Source organism: Elephantulus edwardii, unplaced genomic scaffold (assembly GCF_000299155.1).
Source record: "Elephantulus edwardii isolate Elephantulus edwardi_28Jun2011 unplaced genomic scaffold, EleEdw1.0 scaffold00168, whole genome shotgun sequence".
NCBI classification, from domain to species: Eukaryota; Metazoa; Chordata; class Mammalia; order Macroscelidea; family Macroscelididae; genus Elephantulus; species Elephantulus edwardii.
Window position 1 is genome coordinate 5,231,543 of NW_006399918.1, and position 24,650 is coordinate 5,256,192.

At 37.6% G+C, this 24,650-nt stretch overlaps 1 protein-coding gene across 2 annotated transcripts in view; it reads right to left on the reverse strand.

The window, feature by feature from the left end:
* The window catches only part of DCAF8 (DDB1 and CUL4 associated factor 8), a 63,689-nt gene that overhangs the window by 10,004 nt on the left and 29,035 nt on the right, over positions 1-24,650 (reverse strand). For both annotated transcript variants that reach the window (XM_006895464.1, XM_006895463.1), the window contains 5 exons: positions 19,698-19,792; positions 10,786-10,896; positions 1,938-2,010; positions 1,418-1,475; positions 798-905 (listed from right to left, as the gene is read on the reverse strand). In XM_006895464.1, the coding sequence (XP_006895526.1) occupies positions 798-905; positions 1,418-1,475; positions 1,938-2,010; positions 10,786-10,896; positions 19,698-19,792 (445 nt within the window). The remainder of the gene's footprint in view (positions 1-797; positions 906-1,417; positions 1,476-1,937; positions 2,011-10,785; positions 10,897-19,697; positions 19,793-24,650) is intronic.

Sequence of the window (24,650 nt, forward strand, 5' to 3'; positions counted from 1 at the left end):
TGGTCTAGTGGCAAGAAGATGCACTGCAATACCAGAGGTATGCGGTTCAAACCCACCAGATGCTCTACTGGAAAAGGAGGGGCAGCCCCTCCTCCTGTACCGGTCAGATCCGATTTGCCAGTACACACACAAAAAATAATTTTTTTAAAAGGTAAAAAATGCTTAATCTCTAAGAATCTTGAAACAACAACTAGATGGAACTAGATGGTGCCCAGCTAATCAGTGCTGATTGTTCTGAAATCACAATTTAAGGTCATGGATGGGAAAAAAATACAGAACAAAACTGAAAATTGTAAAAAGACCAAGTTTACTTGTCTAATACAGAATTGTGGAACCTCCTAAAACTATGGCCTTTAATCACCCTCCAAGCCTAGAAAGGAAAATATTCCTGTTACTCAACTTTCATCCAAACAAGAGACACGCCTGTAAAGTGAGTACACAAAAGAGGTTATGTGCTCCTTACAAAACCAAAAAAGCAGCATCTGCCCAAAGATTTCTGTCAGAAAGCAGAAAGGGACAGGTCAGACAAAAAAGGAACAAGGAGGAAGTAGAAAGAGTGCCATTATAATATCAATGTCACAAAACATAATTATCTATGGAAAGCCAACTTTCTTGGTAAATTTTGACTCAAATCACAATAAAAAGGAAATAAAAGCAAGCTCAGACCAATTAGAGATAACCTCTCACTCTCCATGGTGACAAGCAGCCTACTCCTTTATTTGTACAAACTGAATAAGATAATGTAGTTCTCTAAGAAAACAGATCTGGGCCATGGAAATGTAGGAAGACAGCCTCACCTGTGGCATTATTTCTGTGGCCCTTATATCTCTTAACATACTGGGCCCCATCGCTGTGAGAGGAGTTGAAGAGGTAAATGTCTTCATCATTGTAACTGGCCAGGAGCTCTGCCAAGAACAAGCACATAGTAGTGAAGGCAAAGGCTGAAAAAAGTTAGAGGACCAGGCATTAGGGGCTGGGATGGGGCTTTCTGCTAGTAGCGCCCCCTTATAATACCCAGATAAAGCACCCATCTTACTCAGAAAGGAGGCAAGTCAGGTTGTCTTGGAAAGGCTAAAAACACACTGCCATCCTAGGGGTAGCAGAATGCACAGGAAAATTTACCTATTAACTCATGAATAAGTCAAAGGCATAAGAACCTACTCAGGCAAGTTGCCCATGCTTTAGGATAGGCCCTGTCAAACATCACCTGCAATGTTCTGCAAGCGGTGCCTGACATCCTCAAGGGTCACCTGCTGCATCCTCCCACTATATGCTCACCATTAGCAACTATTCCCCAACTGCTCCACCTGGAGCTGTAGCACAGTGGTGAGCTCTGGAGGGCATGTGCCTCACTGGCTCAGCAGCTCCCTAGACAGAGGGGGCATGCCAGCCTAGGAGCTGGGCCCTGCTCACGTACCTGTGCCGTCGTGGCTGTACACAAGACAGGTGATGTTTGCTTTGGACTCACTGTTCACCTGCAATAAGGAGCAGATACTGACTGATGCCCCACCCCCCCATTTGTTATACCACCTTTAGGAAACAGGTTTTTCTTCCCCTACATTTTCTCCAGTGATTAAGAGAAAGAAATAGGGACAGGAGTATAACCAATGAAATATAACCACCTCTGGGAAGAGTCCTAGGGATTTCCGCTGATTATTTCTGTGTGCTAGGTATTTTATATACATATTATCTTTAGAAGGCCTGACCATCAGTGGTGGAAGGCACTTATTGTTACCTCTATTTCATCAATGCATAAACTGAGGCTGACAGGTGAAGTGACTGGCCCAAACCAAGGAGCTGGTAGGTGGTAGAGCAAGGCATTCAAATCCAAATGCTTGATTGAAAGTCCAAGCTCTATTACTAAACCAACAAGCTTGGAGGCAGACTTGGGGGCAAGTCAGGGAGACTTGGCAGCACTGGCCTTTCATGATTCTTACCAGGTGATGAGGACAGAATTTCTTGAGTACTCCATTGTTCTCATTCTCATCAATTTTCCTCTGGTCATAAATTCTGTGGTGAAGAAGTAATGAAAATGTCAAAATATAAGAGCTGATGATCTCTTGAAGAGTTGCAATTCAATATGATAGCAGGAACAAGTCAGCTGAAGTAAGGGCAGAGAAAGAATGTTTCCCCAATCAAGCTCTGGCTTATGTTCTTTCTCTCACCTTGAAGGTCTTCATGCCTCAATCCCTTTCTAAACCCTTTATAGTCCAAATCCTTCCTACTTCAAGTAGCAATCTTCAATTACATCAGTATGAAGTGGTCTGAGTCCCCTCCCAACTTTTCTATCACTTTTTAATGTTTTTATTAAACAGTAAACAATGTTTAAAGTTTTTAAAGCCTCATAATGTTAGCTGTTTCTTTCACTAAAACAACTAACATCATAAAGCTTTTAGGGAAATGTTATCTTCAGCAAATCTTCAACCTGTCCTTGAAATCTATTTGATTAGCACTCTCTCATCATATCCCACCCCTAGAAACTATTATAAGCCACTACCTTTCTCATCAAGAATCAAATTCCTCTCACCTTCACACTTCTCTAACTTAAAGCTTTTCTAGTTTGATCCTCCAAATGATTCATTTATCATAAAGTATTATTTGAGGTGCAGGAAGAACAGTAAAGAATATAAATCCAGTCCTTATTTGCATGGATAAGTTTGTTCCAGTTTCAGAGCCCAATTATTCCCTTAATATCAATTCTTCAGGAATCTTGAGTTTTTTTCTAAACCTCATCACTGTGTTCCCACATCTGAAAAAAAGACAGTCACATTTTACTATCCTTTCTTATTGCTTTTTCTTTCAGTCAAATTACAGAAAATAACAATTTACCTTCAATACTTTCACTTCCTATTAATCTCTCAACTCATCCAAACATGGCCTTTGGTTCTCATTTCACCACTGAAACATTAGTAACCTAATTGATATTTGTCAGGCATTTCTCATTCGACTTGACACTACTGATTACTCCATTCTGAAATACCTTTTCTTCTTTAAAGTCTACCCAATCTGACCACAACAAGATAAAGGTAAATAATCCAACAGAAAAATGGGCACAGGATATGGACAGGCACTTCACCAAAGAAGACATTCAGATGGCTAACAAGCACATGAAGAAATGTTCAAAATCCCTCATTCTAAGAGATGCAAATTAAAACAACTATGAGAATAGCAAATTTAACAGAACAGCAAGCAACAAATCCTGGCGAGGTTGTGGAGAAACTAGAACCCTTATTCTTAGTTGGTGGGAGTGTAAAATAGTGCAACCACTGTGGAAAGCAGTATGGCGCTTTCTCAAAGTTACAAATAGAGACACCATTTGACCCAGAATTCCACTACTGGCAATATTCCCCAAAGATACCATAACTGACATCCAAGCAGATATATGCACACCCATGTTTATTGCAGCTTTGTTCACAATAACAAGGAGTTGGAAACAACCTAAGTGCTCATCAACAAACAAATGGCTAGAGAAGCTGTGGTATATTCACACAATACTATGCTGCGTTGAAAAACAAGGAACTCATGCGATTATTATTCAAAATGGGTGACTCTGGAGGACATTATGCTAAGTGAAGTATCTCAGTCACAAAGGAAAAACACTGCATGGTGCCACTTGTAAAACAGGACTGACCTTGGGGTTGGGGAGAGACTGAGAAAAATGGGTTCAATAATGTATACTGCACTGAAACAGATGAGGGAGAAAACTGTTTAAAACGGTTATGTGAGTAGGTATTTTTGTCAGGACAGGAGTCTAGAGCGAAGGAAGGCTACATGGTGGAGTGGACCTGGAGGAGGGTTTGTAAAACAATGAAAATTTTTCTTTTACTTGTCCGAGAGGGTAGCGTTCTGTGGGGGAGGGTTGGGAGGGGAGAAAAGTGCAACAATGAATGAATGGAAATCCAAAGTCTCTGTAAATTTTTACTGAAATTAATAATAAATTTAAAAAAAAAAGTTGGAGGGGAAAAAAAGTCCACCCAATCTTCAATGGTGCTCAGGAGTTTACCGTTAAGTCAATGCCTTAAATGTTCTCCAAAGATCTAGTCTTTTAAGTTTTTCCTCTAACTATACACTAAAGATTTAAAATCTGACGTCTAAGCAGTTTTTTACCATCCTCAAAGTGTTTTTGCCATGTGCACCTTTCTGAGGTGAAAGGTCAGTTATATTTTCAGAGACCAAAGATTCAAAAAGGGAGGTAGGTGGTGGTGGTGTGTGAAATATCCTGCATTACTTTCCTTTGGTGATCAAATTACATTTCTTAATGCTTTAACTACCACTTAAATACAGACAGACTGTGTTGTTATGTGTCACTGTAGCTATTTTGATACATAATTCCCCCATGTGACAAAGCAGAACTGCCCCATAGGATTTCATAGGCTCAAAGATTTAAAAAAAAACAAACAAACAAATCTTGCTGTGGTTTGGTTGAAAATGTACTGAGCAAGTAAGTTTCCCATTCAACAAATCATGTAATTTTTTTTGTTTGAGTCCGCTACTTATGGAAACAGACTGCCAGGTCATGAGACTCTTAAATGTATACTCCAGCTCATATTTTTTTCTTTACCTAAAACATAGATTCTACTGCCAACTAGATGATATAATGGGATGTCCCCTTAATAATTCAAGCAGTACATTCAAAAGAAAATTTATTTTCTCTATTCTAAAACTAAACTTATTCTAAACCTACTCTTCTCCCTGGATTTGCAATCCAGTGGTTGTTGCCGTTGTGTGCCATTAAGTCAATTTTGACTCAATATGTATGACAGAACAGAACTACTCCAATAAAGGTTATGTAGGCAGTAATCTTTGTATAAACAGATTATCAAGTCTTTTCTTCCAAAATTTAACTTTTAGTTAGGAACTAGGTACTTAACTATTATACTATTCTATACTATTCGAGTGCCTTTTCATTACTATTACTATCACTATTACTATTACTATTATTAAAGTTATTATCCTCAACTGAGATACCCAAAACAAAAATCAGATCCGTTCTCACCCTTACAGTTAATTTCTTTGCACTCAAATCTACTTTCTGAATATATTTTTTTAACTATACTTTTTCTCTACCTACTGTCATTTGTTGCACAGAATGCTGCAGTATTGTTCATTGTATCATTACACTGTCACCAGTTATTGAGTCTAAAATCCTTATTTCATGTAAATTCTCTATTTAAATCTCTTCAGTAATTCTAAGTTCACTAAAATCCCATAGTGTGGTCGCTTACCACTTTTCCACAAAGATCTTACACATTACGTAAAAAAAGAGACAAAGAAAAATTAAGACAAAGAAAATAAGGGGGGAAAAAAAGAAATGCTCATTTCCCACTTGACCTTATATCTTCTCATTGAAGAACTATTCAAAACAACAGTAACAAAACAAATCCAAAATAACTACCACCAAATGATTCTAACTCACAGCACAACTACAGTACAAAGTTGAACTGTCCTGCTGGGTTGCTAGGCTATAAATCATAACAGGACTAAACTGCCCATTTTTCTCCTTTTTTAAAAATTGTTTTATTTGGCAAATATTTACTGTATGCTTATTAAGTACAAAAATACTTGCTCTTATTTAAGGTTCTAATCTCACGGAGGACAGAGAAAACACATTTTGACAGGTAAAACTGTAGATGTGAAAACCTGACTAAATCCAGCAAAGAATCAAATTTAAAGAAGTTAAAAATAATCGTTAAAACAAGACTTGAGCTCTTTTGGACCCTCACTTCCAACATGACAAAGAAAAGAAGAAACAGTTGTGCCAAATGGGCCGTGGCCGCGTGTAGCCTATTCACTGCATGAACTGCACCCACTGTATGCTCCAAAGACAAGGCAATTAAGAAGTTCATAATTCAAAATATAGTAGTAGTAGAGGCAGCTGTCGTCAGAGACATTTCCGAAGCGAGTGTCTTTGACGCCTATGTGCTTTCAAAGCAAGCTGGTGAGGAACTGTTCTCGTGAAGCCTGGGAGGACCGAATACCTCCACCTAGATTTAGACCTGCAGGTGCTGTCCCTGCCCCACGACGCCCACCAAAACCCATGTAAGGATTTGATTCCTTAAAGGCTAAAGAAAAAACTAGTCTGAAAATTAAACGGAAATTAAAACAAAGACTAGAGCTGTATGAGGCAATTACAAATATACATATTATAGTAGGTTATCACCTAGATAGTTGTCTCTTGCTGTCATCTGCTTTTGCTCGGAGATTAGATAACCAAAAAGAATGCTAACTGGGGTGGATTGCATGTTTCCAGTTTCTTTTTCCAGTCATCGTCTTTTCTGGACCTTCTTTCTCTGAGTATGTCCTATAAGAAGATTTTCACTGTATGTCCTGGATTTTAATCTCATTGTTCATTTCTTGATGGGCTAATGGTAAAAGGCAGCTTACAGATTACTATATATCATAGATTATTACATTATATTATAGATGATTTCTCTTTCTTCTCCTTGACCACATCACCTCAATCAATTTTTGGTGTTTTGCTTCAGAATGCAATCTTGTCTTTACTCTCAACTGGGTGCACCTTAGTCCTTACACTGACATAATTTCTCTTCAAATCTGGAGAGGTCCCTGACTACAGACTTTCTCAGTGCAATGCGTATCTCATCTCCTGACTGCTAATACACAATACTTCTCCTCATCTCCTGACTGCTAGTACTTAGTGACTTAATCCAAGGAAGATTAAGTCACTGATACTTTCAATCTTTTCTCCATCTATCATGATATTGCGTAGCAGTCCAGTGAATAGGATTTTGTTTTCTTGACATTGAGATGGAATCCATATTGAAGAATGAAGTTTTTTATCTTCTGTAGCAAGTTCTTCAAATCCACTTTCAGCAAGCAAGGGTGGCTTAGTGGTAAGGAATTAAGCTGCAAACCCAAAGGCAAATGGTTCAAATCTACCAGATGCAGTGGTAGCAAGACAGGTAATCTCATTTGATTAACTACCTACCTCTGAAAATCTGCTGGAGGGTCAGCTATGAGTTGGTTCCAACCCAAAAGTACACAACAATAGCATAGTTTTTTTCAGGGTCTTAACAAATGTGAAATCGAACTGAACTAATTCTTTGCTGAGTTATCACCTAAGTTGCTTTGTTTCTTTAATCCTTAAGATACCTGTTTTTCCAGAATATTCCAGTGATGACAAACACTATGTCCAGCACAATGCAGATCTAGGTGAGAGTAAATAAATGCTCAATAAATGCTGGATGGATGGATGAATGAATATATAGTCTCAACAGTCCATTGTTTAATATCTTGCATAGAGAACACACCCAGGAAATAGTACTTGAAAACCTACATGAACACATGTACTGAGAGAGGGGCTGAGAGAGATTGCTGTTTAGCCAATTGCTACTCTTCAGAGAATTTATGAGCTGACAATAAAATTTTTTTGCTTAAAAGTAAATCTATATCAACAGTCTTCAAATGTCATTAAGCCATCATCATGAAACTGCATACAAGTCACTTTATTTTAAACAACCTAATTACAGTCTATCCGTGTACCTCAGTATGTAATGTTTTTTGCACTTTTTACGTACGGCAGTATTCTTATTTCTCCTTTATTTATTGTTGCAGTGGTATGCCATCAAGTCAGTTATGACTTAACAGAGATTCTGTGTGACAGAGTAAGACAGCACCACAGGGGTCTTTAGGCTGTAATCTTTAGAAAATGGTCTTTCTTCCTATGGAGCTGCAGATGGTTCAAAGTACCAACCTGTAAATAGGTACATATACAACCAAACACTTAACCATCATACAACCAAACGTCCTTAGTACTTAAGAATTCACTACATTATAGTTAAGGAAGCTCTGATGGCCAATTTGATAAGGAGTTGCAGTACCAACCCAAAGGTATGTGGTTCGAATGCACCAGCTGTTCCATGGGAGAAAGATGGCAATATCCTCTCTCTGGATTCACAGCTTCTGAAAACCCATGAGCTGGTTCACAGCCTTAAGCCGGTTCCGACTCAATGGCACACTACATATATCATATAAGAAGTACTAATGAAAAGCATTAAGGAGCTCTGGTGGCCTACTGAAATGCATTACATATTATACCGCTAACCAAAAAGTCAGTAGTTCAACACCACCTACAGGAAAATGATAAGCAATCTTCTTCCATAAAGGTTTAGTTTCAGATTCTCAAGTACGGGAGCTCTAGTAGCCTAGTAGTAAGAAATCATGCTGCAATCCCAAGGGCATAAAGTTTGAATCCAGCTGCTCTGTTGGTGAAGGATGGGCAATCTCTCCCCATGTCATTTAGTGCCTTTGAAAACTGCTGGAGAGTCAGCTATGAATCACTTCCTACTAGATGGCACACCACAACAACAGTGGGTGGACATTAGTTGGAATCACCTCATCTGCGGTGGTTTTGGGTATATTTTCAATAAGATACTAGACCAGGGTTGGCAAACCTGTATAGGGCCAGAAAGTATGTATTTTAAGCTTGTAGTTTATTCAGTCTCTGTTGCAACTACTCAACTTTGTCACGGATGCATGAAAGCAGTCTTGGACAATATGTAAAAGAACAATTACAGCTATATTCCAATAAAAATTTAATTAACAAACATAGTTTGCCAATCCCTATAGTAAACCACATTGATACAAAGATGAGTAAGTATTTCTCCTGCTCTTTGGATTTGGATGTTTGTTGTTATTTTGTTGTTTAAGTTCTTTTTCAGAGGAGATGCCAAGGGCAAATGAGCATTTCAGGTAGAGAAAACCAAATGTGATGAGATATGAAAAGAGCAAGGGCATAAGGCAGGCCCTTGACATTTTAAATATTAAAGTTCCTTGTCCAGCACTCTCCCTTTATTTACTTCATCTTTGTTGAAAAGCCTCAGAGTACTAGCTACTTACTTTAACTCCTCTTCGTTACCTGTTTTTCTTCACCTGTCTTTAATCTAGCATCCTTTCAGTGTCGATCTCAGGGAGTTCAGGTACCATTTCTTGACTGTGTTTTAGGAATCGTAATACAGCACTATCAAATCCTTTAGCAATGAGTTTACAGGTCAACCAGCACATTACCATCTCGACCACCACAGGATTCATCTAACACAGTCCCCTTTTCTCCACTCCTGCAAATCAAACCTGAGAAGGACTTCGTAGTAGAAACTGGAACCTGTGCCTTTTCTCCTTGCCGGTTTCTTTTTCCTCTTTTGGCTATTGGTCAGCATTTTTCTACAGGTTTCTCTTCAATGTTTCTTCACAATCCTAAACTAAAATTCAGTATTCGTGATGTAAAAGCCTTGAAGACAAGTTAACTATTTCTACCTATTCTTCTGGAGGAATTTCTTTGGGCTAGGAAAGAAGCTTTTAGTGTTATGCTATAAAATATTCAGTATAAATGTTTCCAAATTTGTATTGAAGAAGTGGTTTTGAGATTTTCTCAAAAAAAATTCTAAAACATTCCCTTTACTAAAGAGGTGGCCAGAAAAAAAACTTGAAAGTGACAAGGGCACAATGTCAAAAATGCTGAAAGGATCATCTGATCACAAGTTATCAGAGTGCTTCAAAATCGTAGAAAAACAGCAGACGTAGGTTCCCTCTCATCTGAAATGCTAAAAGTCATTTTCATTTCACAATCCTGGGAAAGGATCAGCTTTGGAATAAAGCATTATCAATGACTATTCTCAACACAGTCAACTCTCCCATTTCCCTTCAAACATCTAGGTTCTAGAGGCAGAATTCTTTGGGGAAATAGTAATAAAAAACTGCAGGAAACCTAGCAAGTTCCAATTAGACATTCTCAGTAAATGCTTACTGTAATAGTCCTTCAAAGTTCCGGCAACTACAACTATTTTGAACAAGAGTCTTATTAAAACAAAAAAAAAGACACTGCTACGTATTTGACATCTGGTAAATAAAGGAAAGGAACTGTGAAGGCAAGAGAAGCAAAGAAAAAAAAAATATTCAATTTTTTTGCAGGATATATTTTCTATAAAGTGATCCCTATTGTTGGTGTTGTTGATTGCCTTCGAGTTTAGCATGACTCATAGCGACCCGTGAACAAAAAGCCTGAAGCCCCTCTACAACTACTGACATTTATCAAAGTTCACAGAGTTTCAGGAGGCATGCTATATAGGAAGTGGATGCCATTAATGTCAGGACAGTGATAAAACTATGTTCTCATTTATAAAGAATGATGATGTTTCTCACCCACTATTAAAAAAGCAAAAAGATTCTTGGGTTTCAGTATCAAAAAAAAAAAAGCAGGAAGCCCCATTTTTTTAGTGATCTCTCCCCTTTCTCCACCCTTTCAAAATAATACTTCTGGCAGACAAGGAAACACAGCTAAAATAGGCAAACTGGTTGAGGTGGGGCACAGTTTATAACTAAGGATAAGAAGGAAATGAACAGGACATCCAGGACTGAATCCATGACTTCATTTTTTCTCAGGATGTGCCTCAATAACCAGTCACAACAGATCTAACAAAGATCTCACTATGTATAAAAAAAAAGGGGGTTCAGGACAATGAGACTCAAAAACTGAGCGCTCGCAAGTCAAACTATTTCTGAATCTGAAACCAGTAATCAAATGTTTTAGTTTAATATGAAAAATGGTAAAAAATATTTACTAATTGCTGGTAAACCAGAGTTAATGGTTTAGCTATAAAGCAGAAATCTTTCTAGAATTTTAATCAAAGACTCTTACTTTAAGGAATAAACCCAAGACGCTTAAGCTCTACAGACTTAGATAATTCATACTTTTTAATCTGGAGTACCTCATAGTATAATGCAATAGCATCTAACACTTTTAAAAATATAAAAGAGCCACAGACTCACCTTACAAACTGATCTCGTCCACCCACTGCAAACTGGTGGGTATTGGCAGGATTCACATAGATTGTGTATAGCCCTACTTTCTTCTCCTTCTCCTTTGTCACCACCAGTTTCCTTTAAGAATAGAAAAGCAAAGTTATATTCCCCCAAAGGTCCAAATGATTACAGTAAGTACGAGCTGAGTGTTAATGTAGACATGGCTAATCAGAAATCAAACAGATTCTCAACTGGAAAGAAAAACTTTAGCATCACAACCGAAAAGACAGACATAAGCCACTACCACATATATTTACATCTTTAGGAATTGAAGAAAAAAATTCCGTCAAATCATGTTATAAGTGTTCCTCAAGAAGCACAAACAATTTAGATCCTCCCCGAAGAGCTGTGGGTGAGCATTAACATTATTGGTAAGTATATTCGTTTTCTCCTGGACACAGAGCCTACTAATTGGTCCTAAAAGTCTTCTGAGGTCCCAACTCTTCTCACTATTTCTTAGTTGTTGGAATGGATGGAAAACCTCATAAGACTTTCCTTACTCCACCCCTACCTTGCATGCGAACTTCCGAGTTGTAAAACAACCCAGTGGTAGATGGAATTTGCTCCAGGACTTAAGAACCATAAATGACATAGCTGAGCCTCTACATCTTGTGGTTCCTAACCTCTACACTATATTGGAATGGACGGAAAACCTCATAAGCAGTTCCTTACTTCACCTCTACCTTTCATGCGGACTTCCGAGTTGTAAAACAACCCAGTGGTAGATGGAATTTGCTCCAGGACTTAAGAACCATAAATGACATAGCTGAGCCTCTACATCTTGTGGTTCCTAACCTCTACACTATAATAGACAAAGTGCTAGTCTATAGGCCTTTTATTGGAAGAACCACCTTCCCTCTGTAACTTGATTTGTGCCACTATTAGAACCTCTACTCAGAATATTATTGCTTTTTAATTTTTGACTCATGTACTTTTAACTTTAGTTAAATTTGTATCTTCTAGGCTGCAACACTTCCATGATACATCTTCAAGGATATGAACATGTACGGCTAAGCACAACTGATAACAGTGCACCTAAATTCCAAAATCAATCTCCACAATAGTCTATGTGTTTCCTACTGCCAAAGGGGCCCTTTAGAGTACTGAGAGAAGATCTTCACCCTGAAACCCACAGCGTCCCTTTTCAGCAGGAAGTAGCTAAGAGAATACGCCAACCCCTTTTCCTTATGAATCAGGGTGAAGTCTCTCTCAGGGAGGAGTGATAGGGAATGGCAAAGGACACACTGACAAAGGAGATTAATCAGAACTGGCTTTGACAAGCACTGTGGCAATTGGACAATTAAAACAGACATTCGGGGGGGGGGAGAAGAACGAACTGGGGAGGAGGGTAGAGAAAACAGTGCAACAATGAATGAATGAAAACCCAAAATCTCTGTAAATGTTCATTAAAACTAATAAAATTTAATAATAATTTAAAAAAAAAAAGAAGCAGCACAAACAAAAGATATGAAAGCTCTGCTGCTCATGAAGCTTTAGTTTGGTGAGAACTCTACACCTTAACAACCAAAAACTGATACTATTACCCAAGTCTTCCCATTCTTTATTTTTAAATATATCTTCCCAATCACCGAGAAACAGGGAAAGGTTTGGAGGAATAATCAGAGTAACACCAGACTCAAAAAAGAACTGCCTTGGCTTAGTGGAAAGGCACTGTATTGACAATCCAAAGGTATATGGTTCGACTCTACCAGCTGCTCCACAGGAGAAAGAAGGGCAATCTTCTCCCAATGCAATTTATAGCCTCTTGAAAACCTCCAGGAGTGTCAGCTACAGGTCAGTTCCAACTCAAGAGTACAGACAACCAATCTGAGCATTATACGCTTTAAAAAATCACCTGTATGGGTTCAGAATGACAAGAACAACTCAAAACACTAGACACGAACTTTTAAGGGCAATGAGTCTATGTTAGAGAGAGGAAAAACTCATAAACACAGGATGAAAATAGTTGCATAACTTGAAGAATGTAATCACTATCACTAAATTGTAAATACAGAAACTGTTGAATTGGTTTATGTTTTGCTATGTGTATTTTCAACAGTAACACTTGTAAAAAAATGCAATTTAGAAGAAAAACTAAATAAAACTACATACTACCATATAATCTAGTAATTCATTCCCCTGGGTATTTATCCAAAGAAATTAAGATTTATGTTCACAAAAACTTATACAAGCTGTTGTTCTCATTTGCCATCGAGTCAACTGAGACTCACAGCAATCCTACAAACAATGGAGCTGAACACTGCCCTAGGATCCCCCAAAATGGAAATCCAGTTGCCTTTCAATACGTATTTAGATTATGGGATAATACTCAGCTATAAGGAGGAAAAACCTGTTGAAATACAAAATAATGCATCTTTGGACGAATTTCCAGAGGCTTACACTGAAATGTAAAAGCAATCCCCAAAAGGCTGCATGCTATATGACTAAACCTCTAACATTTCTGAAATGTGAGAAAAAGATTAATGCTTGCTAGAGCTTAAATATGGGATAAGGGCAGAGGGGAAATTAATAGAAAAGAGGAAAAGACCTCTGGATGAAAATATCCCACCTTAACTGTACCAATATACACAGTGGTAGTGATACTGTAGTGTATGTAGTATTACAGAATGTTACCCCTAGGAGAAACTGAGTCAAAAGGTGTTTCTTACATCTATCTGTATACTAATCTACAATCATCTTAAAATCAAAAACAAAACAAACCCCTCCAAAACCTCACCATAAATTAAGAGAAAAAAACAGACCATTTCATAAGACTAAACAGTAATCCAAAGGAAAATAGCATTCTTCCTCAGTTAACTGAAGCAAATTAGGAATTCCTCAAAATAGTTTGTTTTTAAGTCTGAAAAAAAAATTAAAAAATTACTCTAACTGTACTGTAAGAAACATCACCCTATGGTGTCTTTAAGAAATGCCAGAAAATAAAAACAGTAAACCCACTGTTTTTATGTTATCATTCTGAACATGTATGAAGAGGTAAAATCAGGGTTTGATGAACATTTGGAGGACTGGAAAATAAATCAGGGCTTTATGTGCAAGATTTTAGGCTGTTCTGCCTTAGTGAAATGGTATAGATTCTCTTAGGTTCCTCTTAGTATTTGTCTCTCCTTTTTTTTTTTAAAAAGCACCGGTAGGAATGGTTTTCATCTCCTACCTAGGTACTATTCCACACCCACTCATAGAAGCAAGAGAAACGAGAGAATTAATTTTATCTTAAGAGGATTTCAATCTCAGGGGAGCTCTGGTGGCCTAGTGGCAAGAAGCTGCACTGCAAACCCAGAGGTATGCAGTTAGAATCCACCAGATGCTCTCTGCTGGAGAAGGAGGGGCAATCTCCTCCTGTACCAATCAGATCCGATTTGACGATATCCGCACACAAAATAATAAAATAAAAAAAAGAGGATTTCAATCTCAAGGAAATCAAAGCACGTGGAAATGTGGCCTAACCGTCAGCTAGGGTTAGCATCTCCAGTGATGTATGCTCCTATTTCATTCAGAAACATTCACCTCTTAAATAAATCTGTAGGTCCAAAGTTCAGGTTGGGAGTAGGGGAAGACAGAGAGACTGATTTAGACACAATAATCTAGCTAAATAGTCATAATCAGTTCTCTAGTATATTGGTGGCACTGTGAGTCTTTTCTCCAGATCTAACTGTCCAATCAGTATAAAGCACAACGCCATGAAGATCAATAGGGAGCTCTGGTGTCTTCTAGTTGCTGTTAGGTGCTGTCAAGTTGAGTATGACACTCACAGCAACCCTATGAACAACAGATCTGAACCCTCTCCTGTCTTGTGCCATCCTCACAATCTCTGACGCTTGCATCCACTGCTGCAGTCACTGTGTCAATCCACATGGTTGAGGGACTTCCTTTCCTTGGCCAATCCTCTACTTTTCCAAGCATGATGTCTATTTTCGATGAATAGGCCGTTCCTAGCAACATGCTCAAATTCTGATGGCTTAGTAATAAAGAATTGTGCTGCCAATGCAAAGGTACATGGTTTGAACCCATCATCTGCTCCAAAGAAGAAAGAAAAGATAGGCAGTGTATTCCTGTGCCATTAACTGCCTCTGAAACCCACAGAAGGGACTGTTATAGGTCAGTCCTGACTTAATGGTATACAAGAAAATTAATACACTTATAGAAAAGGAAAGATAACATTTTTTTAGAACAAAAAATAATAATAATCCATCACACTGTAGGAGGGAGTTGGGCTTTAGCTATTGTTTTTAATTCTAAGGAGTTAAGACATTTTGATGCTATGGAAACAAAGAAATATAACCATGACAAGAAGTTTCTTTATAAAGTAATTATTTTAGCATCTTCTCAGCATGGTCAAAGTCACCCTAGAACAGAACTGCTCTAGGTAAAGTAAAGAGACTATAATTCTCTTTTAAATCTTAGTAAAAAGGTCACAGAAAATTAACATCTTTGGGAGAGAATGAAAACAAATACAAACATGCACCTTAAAAAACAAGGCACAGTGGAGTGTAGGGGTGGGAGGGGAGATATGATTGTATACCAATGAAGGAATTTTTCTTTTACTTTTCAAGAAGAGGAGTAAACTGAGGGAGAGGGATGGGCAGGGAGAAAAGTGCAACAATGAATAAATGGAAATCCAAAATCTCCGTAAATGTTCATTAAAATTTTTTTTAATTAATAAAAAAAAAACTATAAGGCGTGCACATGTTTATTGTGGCTCTGTTCACAAGAGCAAAGAGTTGGAAACAACCCAAGTGCCCATCAACAAACTAATGGATAGAAAAACTGTGGTATATTCACATAAAGGTATACTATGCTGCACTGAAAAACAAGGAACTCATGAAATATTATACAAAATGAGTGACTCTGGAGAACATTATGCTAAGTGAAATATCTCAGGCAAAAATGGACAAATGTTGCAAAACGGGACTGACATGAGAATTGGGGGGAACTTAAGAGGGAATAAATAATGTACACATTACATTGAAACAGATGAGGGGAGAACTATTTAAAAGAAATATATGATTAGGTATTATTTTCATGAAAGAGTCCAGAGTAAGAGCTGCATAGTAAAGTGGACTTAGGGGGGAAGGCTTGTATAACAATGAAAACATTTTTTTTCTTCAAAGAGAAAAGCTGAGGGGAGGGGTGGGTAGGGAGGAAAGCGCAACAATGTATGAATGGAAATCCAAAGTCTCTCTAAACTTTCATTAAAAAAAAAATCATAAGGCAGAAAACTGTCATTGTGGAAAAGAAGCTGTTCTAACCAGGGATTTAAACAAGCAATGTGTTAGGCACTGATGCCTTTTCAGTTCCAGGCCAACTCATCTCAGAAATGTAAGACTTTTAAGAGGGTAGTTGTTGTCATTATGTGTCTTCAAGTCAGAACTGACTCACAGCTGATCCTCCAGGGGCATTCAGAGGCTATTAATATCATGGGAGGATATTGTCCATCTTCTTCTCACCAAGCAAGCTTTTAAAATGGTGGTGTTATTAGGTGCCACTCACAGTTACCCTATGAATAACAGATTTGAACCCTGTCCTATCCTATGACATCAACTCCCACCTAACAGTTACTCTTGTAGAAGCAGCAGAATGAAGAAAAACAAAGCTAGACTGTAAAGTACTAGCTCATAATTCTGACGAAGAGTTCAATCTTTCTATGCCTCAATTTATTCACCTGAACAATTTCTTCTCCAAACAGAAAAATAAATGTAGGGTATAAAGCTCTCTGGGAAACATAAAAACGAGCCACAAAAATTATTAACAAAAAAGTAGGAAAAAAGTTTCACACTGGAAAAACGCATCATACAAAAGAAATTTAACACACTTTGCCTCAAAATTAATCAGCAGGTATGTTATGCCCCAGCAAAATAGTAAAATAATTAATGAGACCACAGCTGTTGTTGTTGTTGTTATGTGCCATCGAGTCGTTTGCGACGCATAGCGATCCTATGCACAACAGCCCTAAACCCTGCTCTATCCTGCGCCAACCGCACTGCCTCTGACACACCCATCCCGATTACCCCAGTCACGTCTGAAGTGATAAAACTGGTAGTTACTACTAAAATTATTGTAGGGGAGGGTCAGCTGTAAGTTGTTTCTGACTTGATGGTACCTGATGTTCAATATGGGTTACATCTTAACATCAAGAAAACAAAACCACTAGATCAGGAGGGTGAGAAGGGAAAGGGAAAACAAAACAAAACAAAACAAAACAACAAAACCAAACCCACTAGATCAACAGGCAAGACTGAGATAGATGGAACAAAGATTGAAGTTGTCAACAATTTCATTTTACTTGGATCCCCAAACATTACCCACATAGCAGCCATCAAAAAAATTTAAAAAGGGGTTGTATTGGGGAAATCTGCTGTCAAGGGCCTCTCCAAATTGCTAAGGAATAGGAATAAAAGTTCTAAGACTAAGATGCACCCTATTCAATTCATGTTATGTTAGTTTCAATTGGTTCCTATGGATCTTAAAGCCGGATAATGAGTAAGAAAGACTAAAGAAGAATTAATGTCTTTGGATTACCGAACTGGTGAAGAGTATTGACTATCCCATGGAAAGCCAAAAGAATAAACAATTCTGTCTTGCATGAATGCAACCAGAGCGTTCCTTAGAGGCAAAGATGGTAAAACTTCATCTCACACACTCTGAATATACCATCAGAAGAGACCAGTCCTTGGAAAAAGATAGTGTGCTGGAAAAGGCAGAGTCTGTAAATAAAACTGACACAGTGACTCTAACAACAGGCTCGAGTATGGTGCAGATTTTAAGGATAAAGCAGGATAGGGCAAGGTTCAGATATGTTGTTATGAGTTGGAATCTACTTCAAGGCACTTGACAAAACCACCATCACCAGGGAGAGACAGAGAGAGAAGGACACACACACACACACACACACACACACTCTCTCTCTCTCTCTCACTCTCTCTCTCTCTCTCTCTCTCACTCACTCACTCTACACAAACTTCCCAGTCCAATTCAGCCTATGCTACCACTTTTCCAAACTGAAAACTGGTACAGGAGGAGATTGTACCTCCTTCTCCAGCACAGTATCTGGTGGATTTGAACTGCGTTCCTCTGGAATTGCAGTGCAGTTTCTATCCCTTGTATCATGGCTTATACATCAATTCATAGTCAACTCTCATCCAGATTTCCTGTTTACATTTTACGTTCAATCCATAACCTACCAGTCATTCTACTTGTATGCTAAGTAAAATCAGTGACATTCTCTACCAATACTAGTACTGATACCTGCCATAATTTTTAAAGATTAAGAATGCAGTAAATAATCTAGTCATCTACCTAACAAAATCCACTGCTCCTAAGTCAATTTCACCTCACAGTGACCCCATAGAAGACAGAGTAGAAAGGTCTCAGAGGATTTATAAGGCTGCAAATCTTTATGAAAGCAGATTGCCACCTTTTTCTCCCCAGAAGTGGCTGTTGGGTTTGAACTGTCAATCTTTTATTTATTTCTTTTTTAATTTTTTTTATTTTTTTATGAACTGTCAATCTTTCAGTTAGCACATAAGTGTTTTAATCAACAGATAGCTACCTAAAAACAGTGACTAAATAGACTTATGTATACCAATGCTAAAAGGGGCTCTGGTAGCTTAATGGTAAGGAATTGTGCTGCCAATCCAAGGGTTAGTGGTTTGAATCCACCAGCTCCACAGATGCAACTTACTGCCTCTGAAAATTTGTTTGAGGGTCAGTATAAATTGCGTCCAACTCAACAGTCCTCAAAAATAACACAGCAATTCTGTGTGTGTGTGTGTGTGTGTGTGCGTGTATTTAAATTTTAAAAAGTGATATGGGATTTTATGATCTGACATACAAAGATCTCCAAAACATGTTCTAATGGGAATAATGTTGAGTTTTAAAAATAAATATGGACTCAAACTTACCAGCTATTTTGAGAATATCACAGAAATGGGAAACATTTATTCCAATATATGTAAGATTGCCATGAGTTGGAGCCAAATAGATGACAACTAAAATGATTATAAAAAAGGGCTGGTAAAAAAATGTTGGTAGCACTTATACATTATTTTTATTACATCCTCTCAACACGTTGCCACAAATGATGGTTTCTAAGCACAGTCGTCACTTTAAGTGTGTGGCAATGTGTTAAATAAGAATGTATTTATAAATTAAATGAGCAGGTAAAGGAGGGAAAAATCCTACAGTGACTGTAATAATTGCTACTATTTTATCAATTCAAGCCTTAGAGTCATGTATGATGCTACTATAAAGACAATGAACAACTCAGAAAGGTTAGGTGACATGCTCAAGATTATAACAGTGTCTGGGCCAAGATTTGACCTATGTGAACTTGATACAAATAAGATGCCATGTTTGTTCTACGAAATCACAGCTGAAAGGAGATATTCATGTAAATATAGGCTGTGATACAGCTTAATTATGCTACCAATATTTTCAAGATTTATCAATTCTATGTCTGCATATGTAACATAATTAAAAAGTAAACAAGATTAGACTATATATAAGCTGCTTGGTAAAGTACACAAAACAACATCATTTGCTTCCTGTGGAGAAACTAAGTGATACCTAAGTAAATGTAGATCAGAAAATTATCCACTAATTAAAGCTCACACAGGGGAAATAAGCCTTGTTTTACAAAGGAAGGTAGTAGGCTAAGGAACATAAAATGACAAAGGAATAAAGAATTAGGAATAAAAGCAGGGGGAAAGGAGTAAGGCTTAGATGATCAAGCTTTAAACTGTCCCTTACAACAAATATAAAGGGACTATTCTGACGGACAAAAATACTCCTTGAACAGAAGAAATATCCTCAAGGCCAAGATTTCTATTCCAGTTTTGTCATGAAACTACTGTTATACTTACGAAGCTGGCCGGTCTTGTCTAAGGTCAATAGTGAAGACAACTGCATCTTCACCTGCAGACAGGAACGTACAGGGAGAGTCTGGCTCCAGGGCTAACTGAAAAAGAAAACCGTAAAGAACAAGGTTTTTAAAAGCAGTACTAGTTTCATGCCTCTTTTGAAAAGTTTTAAATAAAAAAGCCTGCCTTTAAAATGTTTCACTAAGAAAAATGTCTGATATTTTGGTTATTAAGTCCATTCTCTCACGCTTTATGTAGATTAGTTATACCTGTTTATTCTGTAAGGCACTCTGTATAACCAAAAGGCTACAGGTCTCTCTCTAGTGGTGTGAATCCAACAGTGGTTTCAAGGGACAAAGATACAGTCTCCTCAAGTTAAGATTTAGGAACTTCAGAAACCCAGTGGAGGGTCATTAAGAGTTGTGCTCAATTTTATGAGTTTATTTTTGTTCATTCTGTAAGGAGTCCTGGTGACATAGTGAGTTAAGAGTGGATCATAAGTTCTAATCTACCAGTCTGCATCACAGGAGAAAGATGAGGCAGTCTGCTGCTCATGTTAAGATTTACAGCCTCAAAACCTAATAGAAAGAACACCAGGAGTCACAATTAACAGTAGTGGGTTTGTTTTATTTTATAAAAGGTAAAAGAAGAATTAGAAATACCAGTCAGTAGTAGTTATTTTCAAATTCTACTTCGGGTCCTCAATTGGAGGGTAAGGCCAAGTTTCCTTTTTCATATCACAGTTTATGAATTATCTAGTAGGTTTAGGGTAAGCTTTCTTTAAAATGCATGTTTTATTTAATAAAAGTTTATAAAGCTCACTGGTTTTTTTTCATTCACAGGCAAAAACTACCATTAACTGAGATAATTAACTTACTACAATGTATAAGCAGTCCTATACTGCTATACCCTTAACCTACCTTCTAAGTTTGGGGTTTGGTTTTTTTTTCCACTTTTCTACCTATTGCCTCAGATCTGACCACACAACCAGTAAAATGAAACTTCTGAGCCTCCATTTGCCACCTTTAGCATCCCTGGGAGTGTTATCTCCAGCTGCCTCCACGTGGACACAGTGTGCCACTGGCAGAGTCTTCTACACCAAGAATTGAGAGGCCAACAAGGCATAGCCTGGCAGAGCCCTGGAGATGGAGACAGAGTTAAAGGTTTTACTTGCTGGATGACTGGCATAAGCACTGACTTGTGACAAAGTTTGCTGGATGACTGAGGAAACCAGAGGTTTCTTGCATTTGTATTGCTGGACTGAACCTGGACTTTCACTTGTCAATTGAGACGCTCTCTGAACTAATCAAAGTATTGTGTCTTCTTGTTAACATGGTTTGGGACTGATGGACTAAACCTGAATATTCACTGTGTGAAGCCCTTTGTCGTCCCCACCTCTCAAACTACTTCCTTAATAAACTGCACAAATATCAGTAAAATCAAGTCTGTGAGTCACTGACAATTTCAGATCCAGAAATTAGTATAAGTAGGTGCAGGAGAGTGGGAGGGCTATGTCTGACTTTATTAGATCACTTTTATACTGTTGATGTTGTTGATAAAGCATGCTCCTACTTGTAGAATAAGCATGCCCTTCCCATCAGGCTGGTGTCCTGTTCCAGATTGTTAATTAATGCATATGTCTGGTCCTCTATTCTTCATCTCTTCCAATACAAGAATGAATGACTGACCCATTCTTTTCTTGCTCTTCCCATCACTCCTTCCCAGACCTATAACTATTCTATTTTTAGAACAGTGGTCTTATACAGTATCTTTTTGTGGCTGCATTTTTTTCATTCAGCATAATGTTCTCCAGTGAGTTCATCATTGTTTTTCAAAGCTGCCTAAGACTCCATTGTAAGGATATACCAGTTTTTTCCTATCTATTCATCTGCTGACTGGCACTTGGATGGCATCTATCTCTTTACACTTGTGAATAATGTTACAACATAAAAACAGATGTGTGTATTGATGTTTCTGTTGCAGATCTGATTTATTTAAGGCATTCTCCCCATAGTGGGATATCTGGATCACATGGTGTTTCTATTTTCAACTTTTAAGAAAGCACCAGACTACATTCCACAGTGGTTGTACCATTTACATTCCCACCAGCAAGGGATAACAATTACAATCTCTGTGTGTATGTCACCAACATTTGATGTTTGTTGTCCTGCTGAACTTTGCTACTGTTGCTTGGATGAGATGGTATCTCATCATTATTCTCCAGTATATGAGAACTAGTGATTCTGAGCACTTCATGTTACTGGCCATCTGAATATATATATATATATATATATATATTTTTTTTCTTTGTATTGCAAGTATGCTTTATTTAAAATGCATGTTCTGGAGAAAAAAAAAAAAAACAAACACCACCACACATGCTTTGTTGAAAGCAGAGGCTCAATGGGGTCAATCTGGCCTTTTTTTCGTTATCTTCTCCCTATTTTCTAAGCAGGTTGTCTTTTTTTCCTTGAGATGGAATATTGTATAGATTTTAGATAGGATTCCCTTTATGTCACTTCAGAATTTTCTCTCCCTATCGATGGGCTTTTTACCCTACTGGAGAAATTTCTGATATACTCAAGGATTTGATTTTCAGAAGCTTCATCTATTTTACCCTCTCCTGGTTGTGGATTTTAACTTCTCTTTGAAAGTCTAATCATGGACTGCGCTTGTAGGTTTGTTTCTATTTTGTCTCTGATAATCTTCATAGTTTTTGGTTCCTCCCTCAGGTCCCTGGATTCCCCCTGAGTGTTTATGTACAGTTTTGGGTGTTTTGTTTTTTTTAATGTGAGGTGTAGATCTTGTTTCCATTTTCTACAATGGATGTCCAATTTAGCCAGCACCATTTGTTAGAGTCGCTCTCATTTCTCTACTCAACGAATTTTGTGTCTTTGTCAAAGATCAAATGATTATAGCTCATAGTGGTGGTGGTGGTTGTTGTGTGTCACTGTGTATGACTCATAGCCACTCTATGAAAAATAGACTTGAATCTTGTCCTATCCTGTGCCATCCTCATCATCTCTGATATACCTGAGCCTATTGCTGCAGTCACTGTCAGTCCATCTTGTTAAGGGTCCGTGACTGCTGGTACCAAGGGTACTTGCTCAATGTGGATCCAAGTAAGATGAAATCATTTGACAGTTTAATCCTTTCTTCATCTATCATGGTGTTACGAGTGGTAAGGATCTTTGTTTTCTTGATGTTGAGATGTAATCTGTATTGAAGCCTATAGTCCTTAATCTCCTGTGGCAAACATTTCAGATACTACTCACTTTCAAGGTTGTGTCATCTGCATGATTCAGGTTGCTGATGAATTTTCCTCCAATACTGATGCCTTAATCCTCTTCAGAGAGTCCAGCTTCATGAATTGTTTGCTAGCATACAAACTGAATAGGTATGGAGCTCTGATGTATACAGCTTTGGTGCACATATGTCCTGATTTTAACTAGGTACACATTTCATATGCACTCAAATCCTTCTTGATCTAGGTATAAACTTCATGTGAGCACAAGTAAGTGTTCTGGGACCCATTCTTCTCAATCATAATCAATTCCAGTTTGCTATGATCTACAGTCAAATGTCTTTACATAGGCAAGAGAACAGAGACATTTCTCTCGTGTTCTCTTTCAGCCAGGATCCATTTGACATCAGCAATGGTATACCTGGTGCCATCTCTTTTAAACCAAGCTTCAACTTCCAGAAGTTCTCTGTCTATATACCACAGTAAGAGTTTTAAAATTATCTTTGGCAATATTTTCCTTGCATTTGTTTTTAATGATATTATTAATTTCCACATTCTCACCTTTCTTGGGAATGGGAATATGGATCTCTTCTAGTCAGTTGACCACAGGAAAATAGACTGATTTCTAAGTTAATTTTATCCCAACATGTGTCTGTTGCAGTACTAGCACCAAACTCTTTGGATTACTACGGCTTTTAAATCAGGGATGCATCTTTTTCTTTTTCAGTTGTGCTTCTCTTATTCTGAATTTCCTTTCCAGATAAAACAGGAAATTGACTTTTCTATCTTCTTAGAGAATGTCCTAGGTATTGAGATTGCATTGAATTTGTAGATTGCTTTTGGCAGAATTGTCACATTGAGTCATTTAATCGATGAAAATGGTATACTCCTCCATTTGTCTAGGTCTCTTCTTTTATACAGCTACTTTCTCTTATACAGGTCATTTCTGTCTCTAGTTAGATATATTCCTAAGTCTATCATCTTGTGGTTACATATTATGCCTCTGGAAACTCTACGGACTTGAAATGACAAAAGTTATAAAACAGGGTTAAGGTCTTTTGTTCATAAGGTTGATGTAAGTCGTGCTCAATTCTGACAGCAATCAATAACATCAACAACAAAAGCAACTGTTTTTCTTATTTTCTATATTCTCTGTTATTTTTTCAGAGAAATCCAAATGATTTTTTTTTAAATGTTGCTACTGTGTGCTGCCACTTTGCTAACTGGTCCACTATGTTCAACAATTTTCTTAATAAATCTTAGAGAGTATTCTATATACACTACTCTATCACCTGCATAGTTTTCCCTCCTCTTTGACAATTAGGATAAGCTTAAAAGTCAAAGAAAATAGGTCATTTTTACATTTCCTGAATCATATGGCCTAAAAAATTATTACGCTAACAGGTGTTCCACACCATACCACATACTTTACTTGGGATTACAAGAAAGTAGCATCTTCTTTCTGTGGCACTGTAAACAGGGTACCTACGCTAAGATGAGATAGTTATTAGCTCCTCAATGTATGCCACCAGTAAATCCCTTTCTTTTACATGAGCTTTAAAAAACTCCATAGTGCTACTTCTGAGTTGAAAGCTGAATGTAGTAAAATTAGATCCCTCACCGATGAGAAGCTAATCATTAGTATCCTGGGATTGTTAACATGTGTAAAAGAAAAGCAAAATAAAATTTAGAGGGTTGGATGGCATAAGACA